The following is a 23,484-nucleotide window of genomic DNA, read 5'->3' on the forward strand; positions in this document are numbered from 1 at the left end:
AGGAAATTCTGTCAGAAGTCTGGCATAAAACCCCCTCAGATGTTTCAGATCTTTCTCTCTGCCCCCACACTTCAGAGCATCTTGGCTTGTACTGCACCCCCCTGCCCTGGCTGGGGGAGGCAGGGGGGTGCAGGGTCAGAGGGGTGCAGGGTCAGGTGGGTGCAGGGTCAGGTGGGTGCAGGGTCAGGGGGGTGCAGGGTCAGGGGGGTGCAGGGGCAGGGGGGTGCAGGGGCAGTGCCCAGCATTTCCTGGCACTGACAGTGCTGTGTTTTAGCAAAGCCTCAGAGAATCCCAGTGCTGAGTGTTACAGGAGTGTTCATTTTTTTAGGGTAAGCAATTATTCAGTGCTGAGGTGGGAGGTGTCCTTGCCATGCAGGGCATCTCTGTGTGCTGCTGGAGAGGTGACCAGGCAGCAGCTCCTCCTGTGGTTGGCACAGCCTGTGTTCATGTGGAATGATGAACTGCTGTGATGCAGTGGACGATGGGGACAGTGTTGTGCTGCATCTTCCTGGGCTCTGCTGGCTCTTCTGGCTGCTCTTCTGACTGCTCAGCCCTTCCTGAGTGCCAGCACTCTGTGGGGCTCAGCTCCCAGCATGGATAACATGGAGTAACACCATCTTATTTCTGAATCGTTGGGGGGAAGGGGGATTTTTTATTAATAACCCAAATTACCTCGTGAAACAGCAGCTTGTCTGACGTTAAATATTAAACTCCATTAAGTGGGTGAGCTGGGGCACAGAGGCAGCAGCCTCTGGCAGTGCTGGGCTGGGGAGGAGATGAAGCAGTGCTGGCCAGCACCAATCCTTGCTCCTCGGGGAGCCTCCCATCTCCAGGGCAGTCAGGGGCTCCTCCACTCAGCTCCCCAGCTCCCCAGCTTCCGATTTGCACGCTTTAAACATTTTACACGCTTCGAGCAGATCCCAACATCAAAGGCTGGTGGATCCTGGCTCTGGCGTTACCATGGCAACAGCAGCTGAGAGGATTTGGATGTTTCTGGGGTAGGATTGTGCTGCTCGGGGTGCTGGGCAGAGCGGGGCTGCTCTTTGCACGTCGGTGCCACCGAGGGCATCGTCCTGTGTGAGGGGGGGTCTGGGCACACTCAGGGGTCCTGTGGGGCAGAACTCTGCACCCCACTGCTCACTTCAGCTCCTCCAGCCCGGGAGAGGAGGAGGAGGAGGAGGAGGGAGTCCTTCCCGTGCTGCGCCACACGTGGAAGTAGGTCAGCTGAATTACACCCTTGGAAATGCTCGTTTCTCTTCCCTGGCTCTCCAGGGAGCCAAGCAGCGAGTCCTGCTTCAAGCACTGACTCTGTAGGAGCCCAACACTGCTTTGGTGAGCCTGCCCTCGGGATCTTGGCCTCAGGTGCTTCTCCCATCCTCCTGCAGCTCCACATGTGCTGGATACTGTGGATTTCCAGGAGTGGGCATAAAGCTGAGATTTTTACACTGTGAAAATTGCTCCTGGTCTGGCTGGGCAGCATGTCAGGGGCTGCTGTGGGCCCTCCCTGGGACTCTGTCAGGCTGTGTGTCCTGGGCAAAATGCCCCATCCTCCCCCCTGTGGTCTGTGAAATGGCCCCTGGGAATTCACTGCTCTTCTGTGACCATTTCTCTTTTGGGTGACCCCAGCATCTCTGGCCAATGTGAGCTGAGGGGACAGGCACATGTGGGACTTGTTTGGACACAGCAGATGTCCTTTGGGGGCTGTGGAGATGGGCATCAGGACAGCTGGGAGATGTGCTGAGGGAAATCAGGTAACTCTGAGTGCCCTCGTGCTGTCACAGCAATAAACAACCCTCAGACTTGTGCTCTCAGTGCTCTTGGCCACTGCAGACTGAAGGAGGAAATATTTTGTCAGACTGCCTGAACAGAGCAAGATCTTGGTGCAGACTGTGGTGTTTAGGGACAGTGAGATCTCAGGGAGGCTGAGAATGAAGGTCCACTGAAAGTGTGGGATGAGAGCTGAGTTCTTGCTCTCTGGCTTGATGATCAGCAGCAGAGCAGGTTTCTTTCCAAGAGGAGCAGAGTGCAGCCTCCCAGGTGGGGACTGTGCCTTCATCTGCTCTCTCAGGAGGTCGGTCTGTGCTGCCTCCAGGCAGGCACTGCAGCCAAGGGCTGGAAATCTCTTGGTCCTGAGATCCCCAAACAGGGGGAACAATTTTGGCATCTCTCAGGGATCTGGAGCCTTGCAGTTACTGCAGGACCAGGGGATCCAACAGGATCAATAGCTGGGGTGGATTAACTGCAGCCTGGGCAGGGTCTTGTTACGTCTTTTAGTTTGGTACCTGCCTGAGTGAAAGCTGAAATCTGCACTGTGAGCAGTAATTAAGAAGTGATTTGCCCTTGGCCCATATTGTGGGCATAATGCCAAATTCCTTGTTCCTAGAACTGGGATTTTTCAGATTCAGGCTGAGCTAGGGGATGGTTTCTGGTCTCAGAACTGCCTGTTCTCTGAGAGGGGGACAAACAGTGGCTGTTAATCCTGTGGGTAAGATATCTTCTGGTTCCCTGGGTAGGAGAGCTGGAGGCAGAGGTTGCTGAACACTTTTTATCTGTGCAGATATCTTCTTTGCAGCCAGGACAGCACAGAACTGAGCCATAGTATAAACAGTGGGCCATGAATATTCCCTTCCTTTGGGAACTCTGCAGCTCTTCCATGTCCTCACTCTGAAGGTCTGACTTTCTGAGCTTTCATGGTGAATAAATATGGATAAGATAAATCAGTGTGGTGAAATTTTCAGTTGTGTTGCTTGGCTTGTCCAAATGATGAGCAAAAGGAACACCTGCTAAGTCATGGCACAAGATGCCAGAGAGGCACATGCTGTGAATTTGTCTGTCTGCTCACTGTGTGCAGGGAGGGGCAAAGGGCTGCTGGAATGTCTTGGTTTGAGGCTCAGACTAATTCCTCTCCAGGAACTAAATGGTGGTTCTGCTGGCACAGGGCAGCTGTCTCTTGGAGTGAGACAGCAGGCTGCTTCATCTTCAGAACCATGCCTTTGGAGGCAGCAGTGCACAGTTCAAGAAACAAAACCTGAGGAACATCTACTTACTTTGTATTTCTGAATTTCCTTTGGGAATCTCACAGATTAAATAGTTCTGAACCGATAAACGACCATGAAATGGTTTCTTAGATCAGGGCTGTGACAGGAGGAGATTTCTTATGTCTATTAGGTGCTTCTGGGTGCCAGTTTTTAGACTGATTTGGGGAGAAGTACTTCTGAATTGGCTTCCTCACCTTCCTCCCCTCCTGACAATAAAGAGCAAGGGCTGGAATATTTGTGTACAGCAAATCTTTGTCCCCCTCCCACCACATAACATTGCACAGCTCCTCCATGGACAGAGAGCTGAAGAGCAGGTGTGGACCCCTCACACAGCTCCTCTGGTGCTCCTGGCTGGTGATTCCAGCACTTGGGAGGCTGAGGCTGAGCTGTTGGAGAGGTAAGGCACCAGCAGCACCCATGAATCTCCTGTTGGATCACAGATCACTGTGCCAGGAGCCACAGACACCCCAGGGAAGGGAAGGTTCAGCTGTGTGGTGCTCTGGGAGCTGCCTGCTCTGAGCTGCAGCTCTATCCCAGCTCTGCAGAGCATCCTTGTCCCCTTATTTATGCATTTCTGGCTGCATCACCACTGCTCTCCCGACAGGAGGGAGCAGCCTGACAGCACCACTGTTCCTCTGAGTACCTGCTGTTATCCATGGCTGGGCAGCACTGGCAGAATTGCTAAAGGTTTAAATTATTCAGCTTCTGTTGCTGACTCGGCTGTAAAACTCCCCTGAGATTCCTGAGGGAACAGTTTGCTGGCCAGGCCCTGGCTGCTCCTGGAGCCCCAGCAGGTGACAGGAGCACAGCCAGTGCTTCCCTGGGTAAGCAGAAAGGGACATGCAGGAGTAAGGTGAACCCCTGGGTGCCCGTGTCCTTGCACCAGGAGGGGACTGCCAAGTGCTCAGGGAGCAGCAGTTCCCTTCAGTAACTGCAGCCCTGGACCCAGCCCATCCTTTCCCAAGTGCTGAGTGCAGGAAGGGCTGCCCCTCCTTCCCCAGCAAAGGCACACAGAGCTGCCTCCAGACAGGAGAGCCCACTGCTGTTTCCTCTCCTGCAAGGTGTTCAAGGCTCTCTGCTGCACACACTTCCCTCCCCGTTCCCTGAAGGCAGAGGAAGAGCAGCTGAGGACAGACTGGCAGCAGCCAGCACGTCTCTGGTTACAGATCCCAGGGAAGGAGCCTCACGTTCCTCCACAGCCACATCACCACCTCAGGAGCTTCTCCAAAGGTCACAGCCAGGACTTTGGATCTTGAGAAAACAAAACTCTTTGTAGCTGAAGGGGTGGTTCCCTTCAGACCTCCTCTGCTCCTGAATTTCTGGCAGTTTTGCCGCACCCCCGAGTCCATCGGCAGCTGCTGCTGGAATTTGGTGTTTTCACCTCACATTCACCTGCAATGTGATGGCACTGAGGCACAAGAGACGTGGAGCCTCGTCCCAGGAGCCATCTCAGGATAGCAGAGGGAGAAATTCTTTTTCCTGTGGGTATGATAGATATTACAGCATCCAGAGGACAGTACTTAAGAGAGTACTGGAACCCTGGCTCACAAAAACCCCCTGAAGCCCACAGGGGTGCCCAGTGGCAATTATTTGCTGTTATTCACTGTAACTCTTGGTCACTTTTTCTCAGCATGAGTTAGCTCTTTTTTTAGACAATGCTCCTGTTTTTCCCAATGTAAATCATGTCCCTTTGCAGAGGCCCAGTTTAACTCTGTGTCAGCTTTGTGGGTCCAACATGACACCGACCTGTGCAGTCTCTGAGGCTTTAAAGGGACATTCATTTGCTCTGATGTCACTAAGGAGAGGACACAGAATAAAATCTTGGAGAATGAGCAAACCAGACAATCTCAGTTCAGGGTCTGGAAACAGGTAAGTGTTAAGGAGCTGCCAGAGACCTTAGATTTTTGAGCTGTTTTCATGGAAATGGAAAGGGCTCTTGGGAGTAAAAGCTATTCATTTATAAGAACTGTATTTGTTATTTTTCAAGCTCTCCCAGGCTCTGATTTCTCAGACAGGGTTGTGCCCATAGTGTTGGTTTCTCCAGAACTGCAGAGATATTATTGTTAGATATAACAGGCAAGGTAACAGCGACAAACTGTAAACCAAGTTGCTCTGTGGTATGAGATTCAGCACTGATACATGTCTACAATTAGATAAGGGGAACTTTTGAAGATGCCTCAGGTGAGGTGATAATGAGTGAATGAGACCTGGTAGAGGCATCAGTGGGAAGTGTTCAGGAAATTATCATTAACAAGAGACAGCAATTAATGGAGCAAAGAGACCAGTTTTCTCAGAGGTGGAGCCTGCACCAGCTCCACCAACAGCCCCAGGGATTGTCTCGTCCCTGAGTTTGCCTGTTCTAGATTTGTGAACGTCCCCAGTGCCAGAGGCTGCACAAAGCAAAGCTAAACCCAGTCTCACAATGGGGGAGGACGAGGGGGGCAGTCTCAGGGGCACTGTGACACTGCTTTTCCCCGTGGTGCCCGAAGGGAACCCTGGATGGACTGGAGGGCAGAGCTCCTTTTTCCAGGACCAAAGCTGTGTGGCTGCCCTGCAGGCCCCCAGTGCCTCGTGGAGATGGCCCTGGTGCAGCATCTGGACCCAAGGTGGGGTAGGCAGAGCCCAGGCAGAGGGATGGATGAGTCCTGCCAGCCCAGCTCTGCAGGTCACCCCGCAGAGCCCCCGGAGGGTGGGACGGGAGTGATGTCCAGGAGGGCTGTTCCTTTGGACAACTGGTGTGACTCCCTTGCGTGTCTTTCAGAGAGGGCATGCACCAACCACTGTGGACCCCTTGCCTTCTTGCTGCAAGCAAGGATCTCCTGAAGGGATGCTGGAGCAGGAGTCTGCTGTGCAGGTAGAAGGGGGGAAGGGGCGCGTTCATTGTTTGCAGGGGCTCGAGGCCCTTCCAAGAGCCTGGAGCTGCTGTCACGAGACTTCATTTGCCACTTCAGTTCCATCTCGGTGTCCTCCATTTGGGACTGTGCCCAGCCAAGGTCTGCAGAGACCAGTGAATGACATGAGGTCTCTGCTCGCTGCCTCTGGCCCAGCCTGCTTCGTGTGGCACAGGCCAAGGGACACTTTGGTTCGAGCCACAGAGCTGTTCCATTCTGCTTTGTATTGCTGAAGTTTCATCTTCCCTCGTACTGTTTGCAGAGCAGGGTTCATGCACGTGGGCTCCTCCCTGTTAACAGCCCACAGATGTGTTCATGAAGTGTGGCTCAGGCATGACACCAAACAAACAGTGTCCTTGAGCCCCTGCCGTGGGACAGCCCAGCCCGTAATCTCCAGACTCCAGGCAGGAGCCTCCTTGTTGTGCTGGCTGGCAGTCAGGTGTGTGAGTGGTGATAGGGTGCAGTCCTGCTGCTGATAAACCTCCAGCCTGGCTGCTCACACTTGCTTTGGCTGCAGCATTCAGTGTGAGGGGCTGATCAGAGCTGCAGACCTGGCTGTCCAGGGTGAGCTGACCTCCTGCAGCCATGACATGTCTGCACTGCCTCAGGGTGAGTACTTGGGCATGGTCAGGGGTGTGCTGGGAGCACAGGGGGAGAGGAATCAGGTCAGTTGGTTTGCACAAGGGAGTTTAGGTGTATTCTGGCTGGGAACACAAACTTAAGTCCTAGCCCAGAGAAAATGGCCCTTCTCCACAAATGGTTGCAGCTAAATGGACCTCAGACTGGCAGGAAGGGTTTGCTGCCCTTCTTAAGTCACTGGGAGCTTGCCTAAGGTCATACTGGGAGCCAGTGACAGTGTCTGGTGTCGAAACCAGGTCCCCTGGTGCTGTATTTGCCTTGTCCTTCTCACCACTGCTTTGCTATGGCAGGGAGGTGCCCCGGGGTTGGTTTTTGTGATGGTCCCTGTTGATTTCTGTGTTGCCACCTTTGCTGTTTTACCCTGGGGCAGGAGCACAGGGTGCTGTTTGTCCCCCAGCACGGAGCAGGCTCTGAGCAGGGCAGGGGCTGTGCTGCTATGGCTGTGCTCACATGTCCTCCCAGGGCTCAGCTGCAGGGACACATCCCAGCCTGGGCTTCAGGTGCTTCCCTGCCAGTGCTTCCCTCCCTGCATGGCTTCTGGAGGCTGCCCCCGAGTCTGGCCAGGCTGAGGGCTGATGGCAGTGAATCCATGGGCTGCACTGTGACTCCTCCCAGGGTGCAGATCCCAGAGGAAAATTCCCTTCCCAGCGCTTTTGCTCATGCAGGCAGGGCTGGTGTGCTGGAGCAGAGGTAGGGAATGAGTCAGAACAGACTGCAGGGAGCAGGAGCCGTTTGGGAGCATCACCAGCAAGGAGGAGGAAGCTTCTCCACAGGGTGCCAGGGCAGATCCTGATGGCATGGCCTGGGCTCAGTGTCTCTCCTGAGCAGGAGGGCACTGACAGAGCCCGGGGCAGGTTGAGGCTGGTCCACAAGCTGTGTCTGAGTCCCTGGCTGGCAGCAGGCAGGCTCAGGGCAGGTCTCTGATCCTCCCTTGCACTGGGCATCCCGTTAAAGCCCTCTCAGCTCCCCAGTGCTCATTGCACAGACCTGCCTGAACCATGCCATGGTCCAGAGAGGGTATTGCCTTAGGAAAGCAGGAGATAGAAAGCAGTTCCTGTTCTACTGCATCTCTCTCAGCAGCTGTAAATGTTGTTATGCTGTTAGAAGAGGTGTAGTGCCTGAGCAAAAAGCTCTTGTGTATTGTCTTCAGTCACAGTCTATATATTTTCTGATGAGGTAAAAATAGCTTTTCTTTTTCAGGATATGCAGAGAGCAGAGGCTCCTGCTAACATCAAAGGAGAGTGACAGCTTTCCCCTGGGTGTGCGTGGCCTCAGCTGGCAGAGGAGCAGTAGCTGTGTTAATTCTTGCCTTACTTTGGCTCTGTGTGAAAGGAAAGATGTCCTGCTCTGCTTTCCCTGTTCAGGTCTCTGGACCAGCCCTTGTTCCTCTCTCCACTCTCTGCTGGACCCAGCACTGTACTTCACAGGGGAAGTGATAGTTTACAAATGACAGAACAAGGTCTCAATCCCACTGCTTAGAAAATCCATGAGCAGCAGGCAGGCACTGCTGGAGGGAGGCTTCCACAGAGCTGGAGCACCAGGGGACCCTTATCAGAAGGATCAGTCTGCTGGGTAGGGGCAGGTCCTTGCTGCCTTGCTCAGTGCAGATTAAACTGTTCCTGCTATCTGCCCTCCTCACAGTTCTGAACCTGTTCCAGCTGCAGCAGGGAAAGGGGACCCATGAAGGGGGAAGGAAGGAGCCAAACGGCAGCAGAGATGCTGCCTGTATCCCAAATGCTCAGTAGGGACTGAGTTAACCTGACCTTTCCAGAAGCCCACTACTCCTGATTATGTAATGATGGAGGACTGTGCATGGTGGAGAGGCCAGTCTGGCACCTGAAAGCTTGCCCCTCTTCAGCTCTGTCAAAATGCTAATGGACAAGTTGTCTCCCCTCCCACAAACCTGCCAGGGGCCCTCCTTTTCTGCTTTGGGATTTCTCCTCTGCCAGTTGTGTCGAGATCTTCTCCAGCTCTGTCAGCCCCTTGCACGGGAACGTGAACAGATCTTTCATTCCCTGCATGCTCTGATTCACCTGCTGCAAGATGGTTGAGCTGCCCCTTCCATCGTGGGCTGGGGATCTCTGTTGGGCAGGTCAAGGTACATCCTTTGGGGCTGTTGTGAAATCTTCACTCAGCAGAGAGCAGCATGGACAAAGGGTTTACTCAGGCTGGTGCATGAAATGAGAACAAACTCACCTGCCAGATGCCTTCCAGAGGTAACTTCTTGTGCCTGGACTCTCATCAGTCCTGTCAAGGTCTGTGGACCTGTGCTAAATCACGTGGCAGAGGTGAGGATGATGAGAGAGCAGAACTTGGGCACGTGGATTGATGCATTCATCAGATGAATTTTCCTTGTGCTTTTGCTTTTCTTTTTCGTCTGGGTTTGCAGTATCTGCCTGTTCTCCATGTTCTGCTGGCTGCCTGCCTGGGGCTTTGCTACTGTGGCCTCTCTGGAGACGCTGTGCTCTGCTGAATGCTGCCTTCTACTCAGAAGGCAGAAACCTGCCAGTAGGTTTTCTTTCCACTGCAGGGACCACTGAGAGCATCCAGTTTCTGTTAATACAGATAGGAGAGAAAGTTCCTGCAAGATGGATGGCGTGGTTTCCATTTCTGAGCATTCTGAGTTGAATCTCTGATTCAATTTTCCTGACCTTCCCTGATCATCCTGCAGGGACCCGAGGTGTAATCTGCTCTTAGTCTTAGCAGGTCTTTTAGTGTGTCTGCAGGACTGACAAATTCATCTGATGAGAAGGGACTGAGGTTATCACCTGCAGACCTGGGCACTTGGTATCTGTAAGGCAGAGGGAGGCCCAGATGAGCTCTGGCTCCGGAGGAATTCCTGGGTTGGGCAGTTGCCTAAAAGTGAACCCCTGCACGGATGAGAGGCTTTGCTGCCTGCTGGAAACAGTGCCTCAAAGGTGAGGGTCATGCCCACTGTTGGACTCAAGCCCCCGTGAGCAAGGAGACATCCCAGCCAGTGCCAAGGGCTGTTGCCAGGTTTGTCACCCCTGCCCGGGTGGCAGTGCTGGCTCTGGGTTCCAGCAGGCTGGCATTAGCAGCTGGAAGTAACTGGATGACCTCTGAGACGTGAGTTGGACCTTTCCACAGCATCTAGACAGGATGTCCACAGCAGCACATGGCTTGGGTGCCAGGCCTGGGGCTCTGTGGCTGTGGGGTGAGCGGGTGCTGCCCAGCCCGAGGTGTGTCCGTGCTGGGCCTCCTCTGCCACTGCCCACGAGCCCCTGCCAGCCCAGCTGAGGAGATGAGTGGGCACCCAGGGGAAGGAGGGCAGTGCAGCAGGGTGCACATGTGCCTTTTGCCAGGCTGGAACAGTGTGGAGACCTGCTCCTTGCTGCCTCTGTGTCCCAGAAAACACGGTGAGATCAGCACAAGCCCCTGAACTCGTTTGCACTTGGAAATCATCGACTTACAGCATTTAGCAGCTTGTACAGAGTGGGCTCCTGCCAAGTGTGGCCACCTCTCACAGGAGGAGGCAATGCTGAGACCCTCCCTCCCGTTATCAGTGATGGGCAGCAGGAGCTGGTGGGAGTGAGAGCAGGCACTGCCAGAAGAGATAAGAGCAGGAGACACAGCAGGCTTACTGAACCTCTGAGTGCAGCCCTTGAAACCCAGCCTGAGCCTCTGGTTTGGCAGAACTTCCCCTCTGCTTATTGCCTTGGCCATGGCTCCGATGCAAAGGGCTCAGGCAGTTCCAGGCTTCTCCTGTTGGGGTGAAGGGGCCAGTGGCATCAATGCTGTGAGAGCAGGAGGACATTAACTCTGTCCTAACTGAAACCAGGGCAGAGGGAAAGGGGAAAATTTATATTGTCAGCAGGCAAGGGGAGGTTTTTCCTGAAGAAAAGAAAGGGAAGGAGTGCTATGTTTTTGACTTTAGAAGGTCTTGGAGCACTTATCAAAGTCCAGATCAGAGGCTTCTTTCTTGGGGAATTGCTGGCAGCAGCCTCCTGACACATCACAGCTTGGATGGCCACAAGTCTGTGGAGCATGACGCCTGTGTATAGGCTTTAGCAGATTAAATTTAGGATTTAGTGAGAGTGCAGGAGGTACTCAACGGCAAGTGGGGCAGTTTATTTTCTCCTCTGGAGTAGCTCCTTCCTGGAAAATTGCTCGGAAGGCGAAGCAGACTGGAAAGAAACTCTGCAAACTCCAGTAAAGGAGAAGCAGCAGGGGCAGTTTCTGCACCTGGAGGCAGTTGCTGTGTGTCCTGGGGCACACGGGGGGGTGACTGTGTGTGTGCACGGGGCAGGGCTGGGCTGCACTTTGTGCTTGTCGGGGGGGTGGCTGGACAATGTGTCTCTGTCTGGGTGTGTTGGGGTGGTGCTGGCTGGGGTGTTGTGTGTGTATCTTCTCGATGTGCACACTCCTCGTGTCCCTGGGGTCTCTGCAGTTCTTGCTGTCGCTGCTCCCTTGTGCTGCAGCTCGGGAGGGGGCAGTGGCCCAGCTCTGCTCCCGTTCCCTGGGGAGGGAACTGCCCCAAGCAATAGGCAGCCAGTCCCACTGAGCAGCCTGGCATCAGAAGGACAATATGACTGTGGATCCATTTCCTCTGCTTGTCCCATTTGAGCTGAGCTGTCCCATCTTCTCTGGCGGCGTGTGTGGTGTGACTGCTGGTGTCTGGTGCCCTGCATCTCCCTGTGCTTCCTGAAGGTACGTGCTGAGCACAGGGAGCCAAAGGCAGCACCTCTGACTCACTCCAGCCTTGGCACGTTCTCCCAGACCCGGGCCCCAGCATCCAGGGGGTCGGGAGGGAACTGCAAGCCCTCTCCTCTGTGGCAGGAGTTACCTGTGGGATGCTGGGCTCCTGGGCATGGCTGTGGGGCTGCTTTTCCTCTGCTGTTCCCAAGGTGGTACCTGCAGCTCTGACCCACTCCCTGCGCTTGGCAGCAGTCATTTGCTTTCCGGAGGCAGCTTGGTATTAAATATCCTGTCTGACACAATAATGGAGAGAAAATGAACAAATTCCATTAGCAGTTGGCGATCCCTTCAGGGTCTGCGTTGGAGAGAGGACGGAGCCTGTATTTTTAGATAGAATGCAATGTAACTTACTGGCTCTCTCAAAGCTGGGGAGTAGATAACCAAGGAGGGAGAGAGGGGACACCGGGCTCAGGTTTCAGCCGAAGTGCTGGGCTATGGCAGCACGAAAGGGCAGGTCTGGTCCAGACGTGGCTGTGAGTATACAATGCACTTCTCCTTCGTGCCCACAGAGACCTCTGCTTTGCTTCTCTGCTTGCTTTCTGCTCGTAGTCTCTGCTGCTGGGCGTGCTGGGGCTTCAGGAGCCCCTTTGCTGCTGGACCATGTAGAGTTTTGCCATTTTAATCTTCAGAGCTCCATGTGTGTCCCACGGGGGCAGAGCCTGGCTGAGCTGTGCTTTGGTTTTCCGTGGGGTTTGCTGTCAGAGCTCTGTGCTGTGCTGGCGTGCTGGGGCACAGCTGAGGTGCTGCCTTGTCCTCGATCCCGACCCGAGACACAGAGACTGCCAGCAGGGTCTGCATTGGAAAAGCCCTTTGCACTCAGCCTGTTGCTTGAAGCTGTCAGTGTTTCCTCACTGGACCCCAGACAGCACACAGGGTGTCAGTGTGCACTCCTGAGCACAGCACTGCTGCTGCTGCTGCTGCCTCTGGCAGCCAATCCTCCCGCGTGGGCAGAGCACTGAGGGGCCGTGTTCTGCCTCCCCTGTGCTCACACACCCCCCAGAGCCACGGCTCTATCATGAATCCAAGGGCTCTGCCCTGATGGACGGGCCCCCCTCCGAGGCAGAGCGAGTGGAGCCAGCTGGGCAGGAGGTGTCGGACCAGCACGTGCTCCCCTGGCACCAGGACGGGGCACGGTGGTCCTGCCACCTGCCCCCATGGCACCCTCCATGTGGTGGGAGCCCAGGCTGAGCTCTGTGCCCGTCCCAGCAGGGCCAGGACACCCTGTCCGTGGTGGTTCTGTCTGCAGGGGACAGCAGGGTCCCCCTGGGCCCAGGGCACGGCTGCATTTCTCTGGGGTAGGAGGGTCAGGCAGAAAGGATGAGCTGGGGAGCAGAGGGAGGAGAGCAGAAGGCATTTGAGTTGTGCTGCTCCAAAGTCCCAGTTCAGATGTCTGAGACTGTAAAGAGAAGGGAAGAGAGGAGCCTGAACCCGTGTGGTGCATCATCCTCCCTAGGTCTGCCTCCAGGGCTTTTGTCTTGGCTGTGTTGCTCCCAGCTCCTGTCCAGGAGCTTCCTAATCCTGGGTGCTCTTCTTCAACCAGGCTGTGGGCACTACAGGATGTTCTGGGGTGGCAGGATGGAGGCTCTCCTAGCACAGGTCCCTTGGTCAGTCCCAATGTGAGTGGTACAAGAGGGCTTCTGGGTTTTCTCTTGGAGCTGAGGACAGAGTAGTGTGTCCTGTGCCCCTGCCATGGATGTCTCATGGCTCTTGGCTGCAGAGAGCCCTTTGGGCTGGCCTGAGCAGGCAGGTACCAGCTTGGAGTTACCAGTCCAAGGTCCCAGACTCACAGACCCACATCACTGCATTTCCACCCTGTTCTCCAGCTTCTGGTGAGCCATGCCATTGTCTTCATTTGCTGCCTCACCCTGCTCAGTGGTGCTGCTCCAAGTGCTGCTGTGCCTTGCCTGGGCTGGCTGTGGTGTAGCAGTGCAGGGAGGCACTGTCAGAAAAGAGAGCTTTGACTGTCACAGCTGCAGGGTTCTCAGCTGGGGCTGTTGTCCCTGGTGCTGGTACCTGGTGTTGTGGTTACCTGGCGGCTGCTGGAGGAGGGTAGGGGTGGGCTCACCACAGCTCCATCGCTGCAGCCCCTCAGCCTGGACACAGAGGGGTTTCCTGGGCCAAGGGGGGCTGCCATGGTGGCAGGACCTCCCTCTCTATCATCCCCACAGTGCTGTGAGGAGCTGCAGACCTCCTGCCCTGTCATCTGGATGCTCTTCACTTTAAGTCCAGGTCCCAGCCCTCCTTCTTCCTGTCTGATTTGGGGCACCTCAGTCTGTCCCAGCAGTTCCCACTGTGACCTCCTTGGTCTCTGCCTTTTCTGCCTGGTCTCTGTAGTTATGTTCTCTGCAGCTGAGCCAAGAGCTGACCCAGTGTTGGTGGTGGGGGAGAACAGCAGGACTCTGAGTTTCATGCTTTTTCTTTTTGTCCCCAAGGCCGATGCTGCAACCAGTTTCTTGAGAGCTGCAAGATCCGGGAATCTGGACAAAGCCTTGGATCACCTCAGGAATGGGGTAGATATTAACACCTGTAACCAGGTAGGTGAAACCCACGGGGCTTCTGGTACCATCTCCAGTTCATGTGAAAATGTGGCTGACCAGGAGGCAGATCTGCAGCAGTTGTCTTTTGGGGCCAGGAGGGCAGCAATAGCTATAAAGATCTGGGGCGCCTGCATGTACTTGCAAAGGACATTAACAGGTAAGCAGAGAGGGCTCCTTTAGTGTGACAAGCAACTGGGACATCTGGAAGGGGCTCAGCTGCTTCTCAGAGGGCAGAGCAGGTAGCTGTGAAGAGTAGCACAGGGGCTGGAACATCACAGGAGTGGCTCTTGGGGAATATTCCCCTTGCCTGCAGTTCTCGGGCTTTCAGACTCCCAGGAGCTGCAGCTGATCACAAGCAAGGAAGGTTTGCAAACGCCAGCCGTGGTGTTTTGGGAGGTGTCGGGCAGGGGGAGCCCTACCCGTCCAGAGCAGAGACAGGTCGGCACAGGAACAAAGAGCTGCAGGCACCGAGGAGCTGTTTGCTCATCACTGTCAGAACATTTTGTGTCTGTGGAGCTGCCAAATGCAAGTGGCTGAGCCCGAACTGGGGCAGGGACAGACTCAGGGGGCTTGGCCTGAGCAGGGGGAGCAGACAGGCTCCCTCGGGAGCAGGGTGGTGCTGGGGAGGCTGACTCAGCACAAAGGCACCTTCACCTGCTCCATTATCCAGTCCCCAAACCAGGTGAAGTTCAGACCTGTGGGTTGTGTGCTGTGGTGGCCAGAGCAGTCCCTGGGGACAGGCTCCCCCAGGCACAGGCAGAGCCCACCACGGATGTTCCCTCATTTCCAATAGCAAGCCCAAGAGCAGAGGGAGGATTTCTATGTGCACTGGTCCTGTAACACTCTGGGAATATGTGGTTCTGGAGAGGGCTCTGCAAAGAACTACAGCAGGGTGACCCAGCCACAAGCTAAAGGTGGTGGCTTTGAACTTCTTCCTCACCCAGAGAGATGGTCAGTCATCAGCTGTCTCCACTGACCAGCTTCAAATCCTGTCTCCAGCCAGATTTCCAGTGCTGGTGAGGAGATTAACACTTTGATGGGCACTGAGTGGCCGCAGCAGTATGAGGCACTTCTCTCAGTGATGCCTTTGCACTGGTTCCTGCCATCTCCCAGAGGTTAGATGGCACTTTGGGGTTTCCTTCTGAGGAATATCAGACCTGTGGGAAAGGTCCAACCTCACATGTCCTGTATAGAATAAAGAGGGATATATGTGGTCAGACCTATCCCACAGGCCCTGTATTCTTGCTCAAGTGCAGAGACCTTGACATGCCATCTGATCTTCATCCCCTCCATCGCTGCCATCTGCATCTTCATCATCCACCTCTCGTGTTTCAAACCCCAGCATGCTCCCATCTCACCCACGAGGAGCTGGAGGCCTGAGGATGAGTGCACCTTGCTGCCAGGACTCTCACCAGCAGGGAACAGTGCTGTGCTGGCACGGGGGTGCCCGGAGATGGTCCTGTTGGGGTGGCCAGCCCTGATGGACAGTCCAGGGCAGGGCCCTGCTTTGGGACAGGCTGAATGCAAAGCCTGTGTTTTTCTGTAGGGCTGCATTTGTCGCACTGACAGCCCGTGACTGGGATTTCTGGGAAGTGTTTGCAGCACTGGGTGAGGAAAACACAGCACCTTTCAAATTACGCACGTCCTGTGGCGGTTTTGGGTCAGATGAGCTGTCAAGCCAAAGCAAATGTGCAAAACAGCCTGTATTGCTCCTGGAGCAGAAAAACCAATGGAAACAGTCTTCTGCAGACGTTGCACTTATTGCTGTTAGGACAGAGAATAATGATTTGTCACAGGTTTTCAGCATTCAAAAGGTTATTTATGAATCCTTTGCGTAGAAGGGCACATGGGTGAGGAGAGCAGCTGGGCAGCTGTGGTCTTGCACTCCAGGTGTTGGTTACCAAGAAAAAGCCTGCACGTCTGTGTCCACTTATCCCTGGTGAGGCAAGGGTGCCAGTGATCATTTGTAAGGGGTTGTGTAGGTGTGTCTTCATCAGAGAAGCTGGGCTCGGTCAGAGAAGATGGACTCAGTCAGTGTAGCCAGACCTGGCTGGGGAGTATTTCCCTTCAGTGACACTGTTCTGTGGGTGTTGCAGCACTCCCACTTCATTTCCCCTTGGAAGCAGGCCTTCTGTGCTTGAGGCTTGAGGGAACACTGGGGCTGGTATGCTGAGGAAGCCTGGGGGTTTTTGTTTTTATTGCTGTAACCAGAGCTGAGCAAAAGAATCTGTAACTCTTCAACCATGGTCCTGGACAACTGGTGCTTAGAGTGAGGGAGGGTGGAAAAACCTTTTCCAGTCTGGCAATGCTCTTGAAGCTGTTCTGTTTTTAACTGAAGTATTGAGGGCTGGAACTGGAGCCTCCTTGAGCATTTTATGCTCCCCTACCTATATTCAGAGGATGAAGCATTTCTGTGAACTGACATTCCAGTCAGGAGTCCGAACAGATGGTTGGGAGGTGGAGTACTTGGGCAGGAACTCTGCCATGTGACAACACTGCGTAGGGGTGAGTAAACCTAGTGCATCCACCTGGCAGAAGTGAGGGACAAGGAGAAAAAGTGGCATTTGCAGGTATTTAGCCTCTTTTCCAGCAAATATCCCAGCCCTTTTGTTACCTGGGAAGTGGGTGTCCAAATGCCTGCAGTCGTGTCTGCACAGGAGCTCAGAGTAGGAGGCTCCCCAGAGAGCCCCAGCCCCAGATGGTGACTAATTCCCTTCTCCCACCTTTGCTCCCTCCAGAACGGGCTCAATGCCTTGCACTTGGCCTCCAAGGAGGGCCACGTGAAAATGGTGGTGGAGCTGCTGCACAAGGAGATTGTTTTGGAGACAACGACCAAGGTAAGGACAAGGCAGTCTGGCCTCTCCCCTGTGGGGGCCACTTCCCTTGAGAGAGGAGTAACATAAACCACAGCATGTGCCAGTGTTGCCTGACTGACAGCTCCCCCAGCACGGGCTGCTGGCTCAGGTCAGCCCTCCCTGCCTGCTGCAGCACTGAGGTGGCCTCAGCACCACTGTCACAAACCTGGAGAGCTCTGGTGCTCATAAAACACGTCCTGTTGTCTCGTGCATCACCATGGGGTGTGGTTCTTGCTTGGTGACAGGCGAGACAGTGGCACAGGCAAGCAGGGCTGACAAGTGAACAGTCTCCAGCACCGCCTGAAGGGCTGAGAACAGGAGGAGGCCTCGCTTGCCACCTCCCTGCTGCTCTCACGGGGTTCAGGACACGGAGCAGAGTCTGGCATTCTGCCTCACCACCCAAAGGCAGAGCCTGTGTCTGCATTTTCCAGCCTGCTCATCATCCCTTAAGTCTGCTGGGGTGCCTTGGCTACCAGGGCACACTCTGCAGCTTTGCCTGGAGACTGCCAGTTCAGCTCCCCCGTCCTGCCTACCCTGCTCATCTCTCAGTGCTGGACATGCACAGCACCTGACAGTGCATACAGCTTTTCCTGCCAGTAACTGCATGGGAGAGATGAAGTCACTCTCTTGCCTGGCCAGCACATGGGAAGGGTGGATGGCTGATCTGTGGCAGGGATGGGACATGGAGTGAGGGCTGCACGGCCCCCACAGGCTTTCTTGGCCAGCTGCCCTGTTTGCATGCCTGTTAGCACATGTCAGGCCCGTCTTTCCTTGGCATCCTGGGCTGCTTCAGCCCCTGAGCACTGCCCTGTGGTGTCTTTTAGAAGGGGAACACAGCCCTGCACATCGCTGCCTTGGCTGGACAACAGGACGTGGTCCGGGAGCTGGTGAACTATGGGGCCAACGTCAACGCACAGTCACAGGTAGGGTCACCTGGTCTGGAATGGGAAAGACACCTAGTGTGTGATGGTGGTGTCCTCGTGGTGGGAACTGTGCCCAGCGTGGGCACTTCAGCAGTCCTTCTTTTCCTGGATGTGTGGGCTGCAGCTCCGGGATTGCTTCACCATCACCATGTCTTTTGCTTTTTCACACCCACACTGGGGATGGTTTTGCCCCAGTTCACTGAGCTGGGGGTGTGGGTGCTGATGGGGTGTGGGTCTGCAGGGAACTCGAGAAACTCGAGGAAGAGTTGTGTTGATGTGCATGGCCCTGTGTTTGCAGAAAGGCTTCACACCTCTCTACATGGCAGCGCAGGAGAACCACCTGGAAGTTGTGAAGTTCTTGCTGGAAAACGGAGCCAACCAGAATGTAGCCACAGAGGTGAGATCCTTGGGGGGAGCCTGTGGCCCTGCCTGGGGGGGCTGCTGTGGGGTGTTCCAGGTTCTGCCATGGCTCCTTGGCTCTCCCCCTCTTACCTGGTCTCCTTGGCAGGACGGCTTCACGCCACTGGCTGTGGCTCTGCAGCAAGGCCACGAGAACGTGGTCGCTCACCTCATTAACTACGGGACGAAGGGGAAGGTCCGCCTGCCCGCCCTGCACATCGCAGCCCGCAACGACGACACCCGCACGGCGGCTGTGCTGCTGCAGAACGACCCCAACGCCGACGTGCTCTCCAAGGTGTGTGCCCTTCCCGTCCTGCCTCGGGGAGCTTCCCCACGCCCCCAGGGAGAGCAGCAGCTTGGTATGCTGTGTGTGTCCATCCTTTCAGCAGGGAGCATGTGTCTGGCTGGGCTGATCCCTCCTTCTTTCCCCTAGACTGGATTCACCCCCTTGCACATTGCAGCCCACTACGAGAACCTGAGCGTGGCCCAGTTACTGCTGAACCGCGGAGCCAGCGTCAACTTCACCCCCCAGGTGAGGGCAGGGGGGAGCTGCTGGGGCTCTGCTTTGCTCACCCCTTGCCTCCTTGAGAGAGAGGGGCTGCTCCTCTAACAGAGTGCTGCTCTTGCTGACAGAACGGGATCACTCCCCTGCACATTGCCTCCCGCCGGGGCAACATCATCATGGTGCGGCTGCTGCTGGACCGCGGGGCCCAGATCGAGACGAGGACCAAGGTGAGAGCAGCTCTGAGCACGGCCTGTCTGGACACAGGCCATGTCCCTCCCTGAGCTCCTTATGCCCAGTGCTGACCCTGCAGACCTCTTGCTGGGGCTGTGAGGGAGGGTGCCTGGTGCACTAAGGGGATGGACCAGGTTTTTGGCTGGCACCTGTAGAGGTGAGAGGAGCCACGGAGCTTCATGGCTGCAAGGGTGTGCCTGGGGGCTGAGGGCAGACTCGGTTTTGCCTTATTTTGCAAACAGGTTGAAAGTCCCTCTTACTCCTCTGCCTGAGGAAACCCTGCCCTTCCGTGCCATACTGAGCCCTCGACCCCTCCTCTCTCCCCAGGATGAGCTGACCCCTCTGCACTGTGCAGCACGCAACGGGCACGTGAGAATTGCAGAGATCCTCCTGGACCACGGGGCTCCCATTCAAGCCAAAACTAAGGTAGCCATGAGACTCAGTGGGGCTGTGCTTGGTGCCAGCTCCCAGGGCAGCACAGGGGGGTAACGAGCTGTGCACAGTTGCTGGATGGCACCCATGGTGGGTTGGGGCTGAGGGATAAGGAGCTTCCTGACCTACTTGGCTCTAGCTGGAGTCCTTTGCCTGAGGGCTTCATGCTTTGAAGGGACCAGCCCTGAGAAGGGGATGGCCTGGGGACAGCAGCCCTTCTGGTCCTGACTGCACCCAGCATTGTTCCCAGTAAGGCAGTGAGGGATCTCAGGGCTCCTCTCTGGGGCAGTGAGGGGTCTCAGGGCTCCTCTCTGGGGCAGTGAGGGGTCTCAGGGCTCCTCTCTGGGGCAGTGAGGGGTCTCAGGGCTCCTCTCTGGCAGCCCCTGGGACAGGCTGTCTGTCGTGCCCCCGAGCTGTGGCCGGGGTGTGGGTGGGGTGCCCGGTGCCCTCCTGGCCCAGCCTGAGGTGCTCTCCCCGGGCAGAACGGGCTGTCCCCGATGCACATGGCAGCGCAGGGCGACCACCTGGACTGCGTGCGGCTGCTGCTGCAGTACAGCGCCGACATCGACGACATCACCCTCGACCACCTGACGCCGCTGCACGTGGCTGCCCACTGCGGCCACCACCGCGTGGCCAAGCTGCTGGTGGAGAAGGGGGCCAAGCCCAACTCCAGAGCCCTGGTGAGCGAGGGAGGCGGGCGGGGCTGGGCCAGGGGAGAGAGGGGGGTGTTCCTGCGAGTGACTGTCTGTCTGTCTGTCTGTCTGTCTGCCTGCAGAATGGCTTCACGCCCCTCCACATCGCCTGCAAGAAGAACCACATCCGTGTGATGGAGCTGCTGCTGAAGACGGGCGCCTCCATTGATGCTGTCACAGAGGTGGGTGTGAGCCCAGGATGGGACTGCCCTGCTCCCTCTGCCGCTCCCCAGGAACCTTTCTGGGAGCTCTTTGCAGCTCAGGACCTGCTGAGCCTGGCAGCATCTCCCTGCAGGGGAGACAGCAGCCCTCTGCATTCCCCCTGCACTCACCTGCCAGGCTCCTGGAGCAGGCCAGGGACTCAGATTTTGCCTCTGTGCTGGAACGTGCCCTGGGGAGAGGGAGGAAGGGGCAGGAAGAGATGTTGGCAAGGCCATCAGTCCCATCTTGGCTCCTGGCCCCTTTCTCTTTGCAGTCTGGCCTGACCCCCCTGCATGTGGCTGCCTTCATGGGGCACCTGCCCATTGTCAAGACCCTGCTGCAGCGTGGAGCCTCTCCTAACGTGTCCAACGTGGTGAGTACCCACCCTGGCTGGGGCTTTGGGAGCCCAGCATGTTGGGGGTCAGCAGGATGTGAGAATTGCTCAGGTCCTGCACCCTCTGTTCACCTGAGCAGTGCCTGGTGCCCTCTGCTTTGTGCTGGCAGGAGGAACTAGTGTGGGCCAGACAAAGTTACAGGCACTGCCCTCCTCTGCTCAGAGCAGAGGAACGAATGCAGGAAGGCATAACCCCTCCTTCAGCCTCACCACTTTATCATGTCCTTGGTGCAGAAAGTGGAGACACCCCTACACATGGCAGCCAGAGCTGGGCACACGGATGTGGCAAAGTACCTGCTGCAGAACAAAGCCAAGGCCAATGCCAAGGCCAAGGTAGGTACAGAGAACCTGTGTGACAGTCAGCTCTGGGAACAGCTAGTGCTTGTTTCTTCGCTCTCACGTGGCCAGAGTCCAGCCTGCCAGGGGCTGTGCAGGGCTGGGACCCCTTTGGCATGGCAAGAAGGGGCTGCTCCAGGTCTGCCCAAGCAGCTGCTCTGCCTCCCTTGCAGGACGACCAGACCCCCCTGCACTGTGCTGCCCGCATCGGCCACACCGGCATGGTCAGACTGCTGCTGGACAACAATGCCAACCCCAACCTGGCCACCACGGCAGGGCACACGCCCCTGCACATCACTGCCAGGGAGGGGCACATGGACACGGCCCTGGCCCTGCTGGAGAAGGGGGCCTTGCAGACCTGCATGACCAAGGTAGGCCACCGAGTCCACGGCTGTGGAAGGTGTCACCCGGCTGGGCCAAGGCTGGGCAGGCTGGTGGCACAGTGTCCCTGTTGCAGGAGGGGCAGCCTCCTCCTGTGTCACAGCATGTGCTAGCACTCTCCTCATCTCTGCCACCCTGTGATGGGCTGCCTTTCTCCTCAGAAAGGATTTACCCCTCTCCACGTTGCAGCCAAGTATGGGAAGGTGGATGTGGCAGAATTGCTGCTGGCACACGATGCTCACCCCAATGCAGCAGGGAAGGTGAGTGCTGCTTCTGCAGCTGTGGGAGGAGTGGAGCAGTATGGGGAGAGGTTCTGTCTTACCTGTCTGTACCCTCTCCTCCTCTGCAGAATGGCCTGACCCCGCTGCATGTGGCTGTGCACCACAACAACCTGGAGATTGTCAAACTGCTGCTTCCCAAGGGGAGCTCCCCACACAACTCAGCCTGGGTGAGTCTGGGCTGGGTGTCCCTGGGGGTGTGGGGAGGTGTTGTTGTGTGTTCAGTGCCCACCAGTCTGCGGCCAGCACTGCCCCTCAGCCCTGGCACTCAGGGAATGCACAAGGCAGCAATCCCCCCCAGCCTCTCTCCACGCCTGCTGCTCATGCTGCCTGTGCTCGCAGCACACGAGGGGCAGGCAGGGTGCCAGGCAATGGTCCCGTTCCAGCAGATAGGCTGTGTCGGGGTGGTCCCTGCTGGCAGCGTGGTGACTGCTGTGTGGGGAGCGTGTTTCCATGGCAAGTCCTGCAGAGCAGCACTGCGTTCTGGCAGTTTGGGGAACCACACACAAATGTTTTCATGCAGCTACGAAGCAGTGAGTCAGAAAACCCACGAGCTCGTGAGAGTCGCCCCTCTCTGCCTGAGCGTGGGGAGCATCTCCCCACAGAGCAGAGCAGCAGTCGCCTCGCTCTCTGTGCTGTTTGCAGAAGCTGCGTCCTGAAAACAGCCAAGTGGCTGCTGGTGCCAGCCCTGCCCATCTGGCACTCTCCTCTCCCCTGCGCAGGCTGCCGGCAGACGTGCTGGGCAGGCACCGGGAGCAGCCGGTACCCGTGCCAACCCCGCCGCTCTGCGTCACCAGCAGCCTGGGCAGCGGGTGTGTGCCAGCTGCTCTGCTCCTGCAGCGTGGCACAGGGGCAGCACTCAGGGCCCTGCAGTCTCTGCCTGAATGCTAATGCTGTGCACTGGGAGTTTAGCTCCGCTCCTCAGCCAGGCACGTTCCAGGAGGTGTCTGTCTGCCCCGCCTCTCAAAGCTCCCGGAGGCTGCTGCTGCAGAAATTCCTGTGTGGAAAGCTCCAGGACAGCCCACAGCGGCTGGACCTGACACAGATGGTCTTTGACACCCCCCTGCTGCCTTGGCTGGAAGAGTGGGATTGGCCTCAGTGTCAGGGCTAGTTGCTGTCAGGAAGATGCTCTGGGAGCATCCCTGAGCTTCAGGGGCAACTAGGAAGGGCAGACCTGGCCCGCAGGCAGGGGTGGCACCTCCTGTCCCTGCTGCTCTGCTCGGCGGGGCTGAGCACTGCAAGGAGCCTCTCTCCCCAGAACGGGTACACCCCCCTGCACATCGCTGCCAAGCAGAACCAGCTGGAGGTGGCCAGCAGCCTGCTGCAGTACGGGGCCTCTGCGAACGCCGAGTCCGTGCAGGGAGTCACCCCCCTGCACCTGGCAGCCCAGGAGGGGCACGCAGACATGGTGGCCCTGCTTTTCTCCAAGCAAGCCAATGGCGACCTCGGCAACAAGGTGAGTTGTCCCAGCACTGCTGCCGGGCTGGGGGCGAACAGGCCAGCAGAGAGAGCAGGCTGGGTGCTGGCCAGGCCCCTGTGCCCCCGTGCTCAGGGAGCAGTGCCATGGCCAGCAGCACAGTGCCAGTCAGTTTGCCAGGCTGGAGACCTGACAGAGCCTCTGCTGGTGGAGCTGCAGTGATGGCACTGCCACTGTGCTGAGACCTCCTCTCTCTGCAGAGTGGCCTGACTCCTCTCCATCTCGTGGCCCAAGAGGGGCATGTGCTGGTCGCTGATGTTCTGGTGAAACATGGAGTGACAGTGGATGCAACAACCAGGGTAAAGTAGTGAATTGACCATGGCTGTGGTGAAAAACACGAGGGAGCTACCTCTAGGCCTGCTCCAGGAGGAGCATTGCTTTCCTCTTCCTTTGTGCAAGAGACTTCCCATTTTACCAGTGTCCTGGGGACTCTTCCTCCTCTACCTCCCACCTCACTGGAGGGATGATTCTTACCTGGTCCCATAGCTCACCCCTGTACCCCTGGGTACAGCATAGTCTGCAGTGAGCCCTCTGCCCTGGTCTTGGGCTCTTGGGGAAA

The 23,484-nt window shown here is 56.6% G+C and overlaps 1 protein-coding gene across 1 annotated transcript in view; it reads left to right on the forward strand.

The window, feature by feature from the left end:
• ANK1 (ankyrin 1) overlaps positions 1-23,484 on the forward strand; it is a 49,373-nt gene that overhangs the window by 9,515 nt on the left and 16,374 nt on the right. The window contains exons 2-18 of the mRNA XM_029964998.1: positions 13,717-13,818; positions 16,560-16,658; positions 17,501-17,599; positions 17,898-17,996; positions 18,108-18,293; positions 18,432-18,530; positions 18,632-18,730; positions 19,062-19,160; positions 19,649-19,846; positions 19,942-20,040; positions 20,334-20,432; positions 20,688-20,786; positions 20,963-21,160; positions 21,332-21,430; positions 21,520-21,618; positions 22,707-22,904; positions 23,126-23,224. Coding sequence (XP_029820858.1) covers positions 13,717-13,818; positions 16,560-16,658; positions 17,501-17,599; positions 17,898-17,996; positions 18,108-18,293; positions 18,432-18,530; positions 18,632-18,730; positions 19,062-19,160; positions 19,649-19,846; positions 19,942-20,040; positions 20,334-20,432; positions 20,688-20,786; positions 20,963-21,160; positions 21,332-21,430; positions 21,520-21,618; positions 22,707-22,904; positions 23,126-23,224 — 2,070 coding nt within the window. The remainder of the gene's footprint in view (positions 1-13,716; positions 13,819-16,559; positions 16,659-17,500; positions 17,600-17,897; positions 17,997-18,107; positions 18,294-18,431; positions 18,531-18,631; positions 18,731-19,061; positions 19,161-19,648; positions 19,847-19,941; positions 20,041-20,333; positions 20,433-20,687; positions 20,787-20,962; positions 21,161-21,331; positions 21,431-21,519; positions 21,619-22,706; positions 22,905-23,125; positions 23,225-23,484) is intronic.

This window comes from Manacus vitellinus, unplaced genomic scaffold (genome assembly GCF_001715985.3).
Source record: "Manacus vitellinus isolate BGI_N305 unplaced genomic scaffold, ASM171598v3 scaffold_87_pilon, whole genome shotgun sequence".
NCBI classification, from domain to species: domain Eukaryota; kingdom Metazoa; phylum Chordata; class Aves; order Passeriformes; family Pipridae; genus Manacus; species Manacus vitellinus.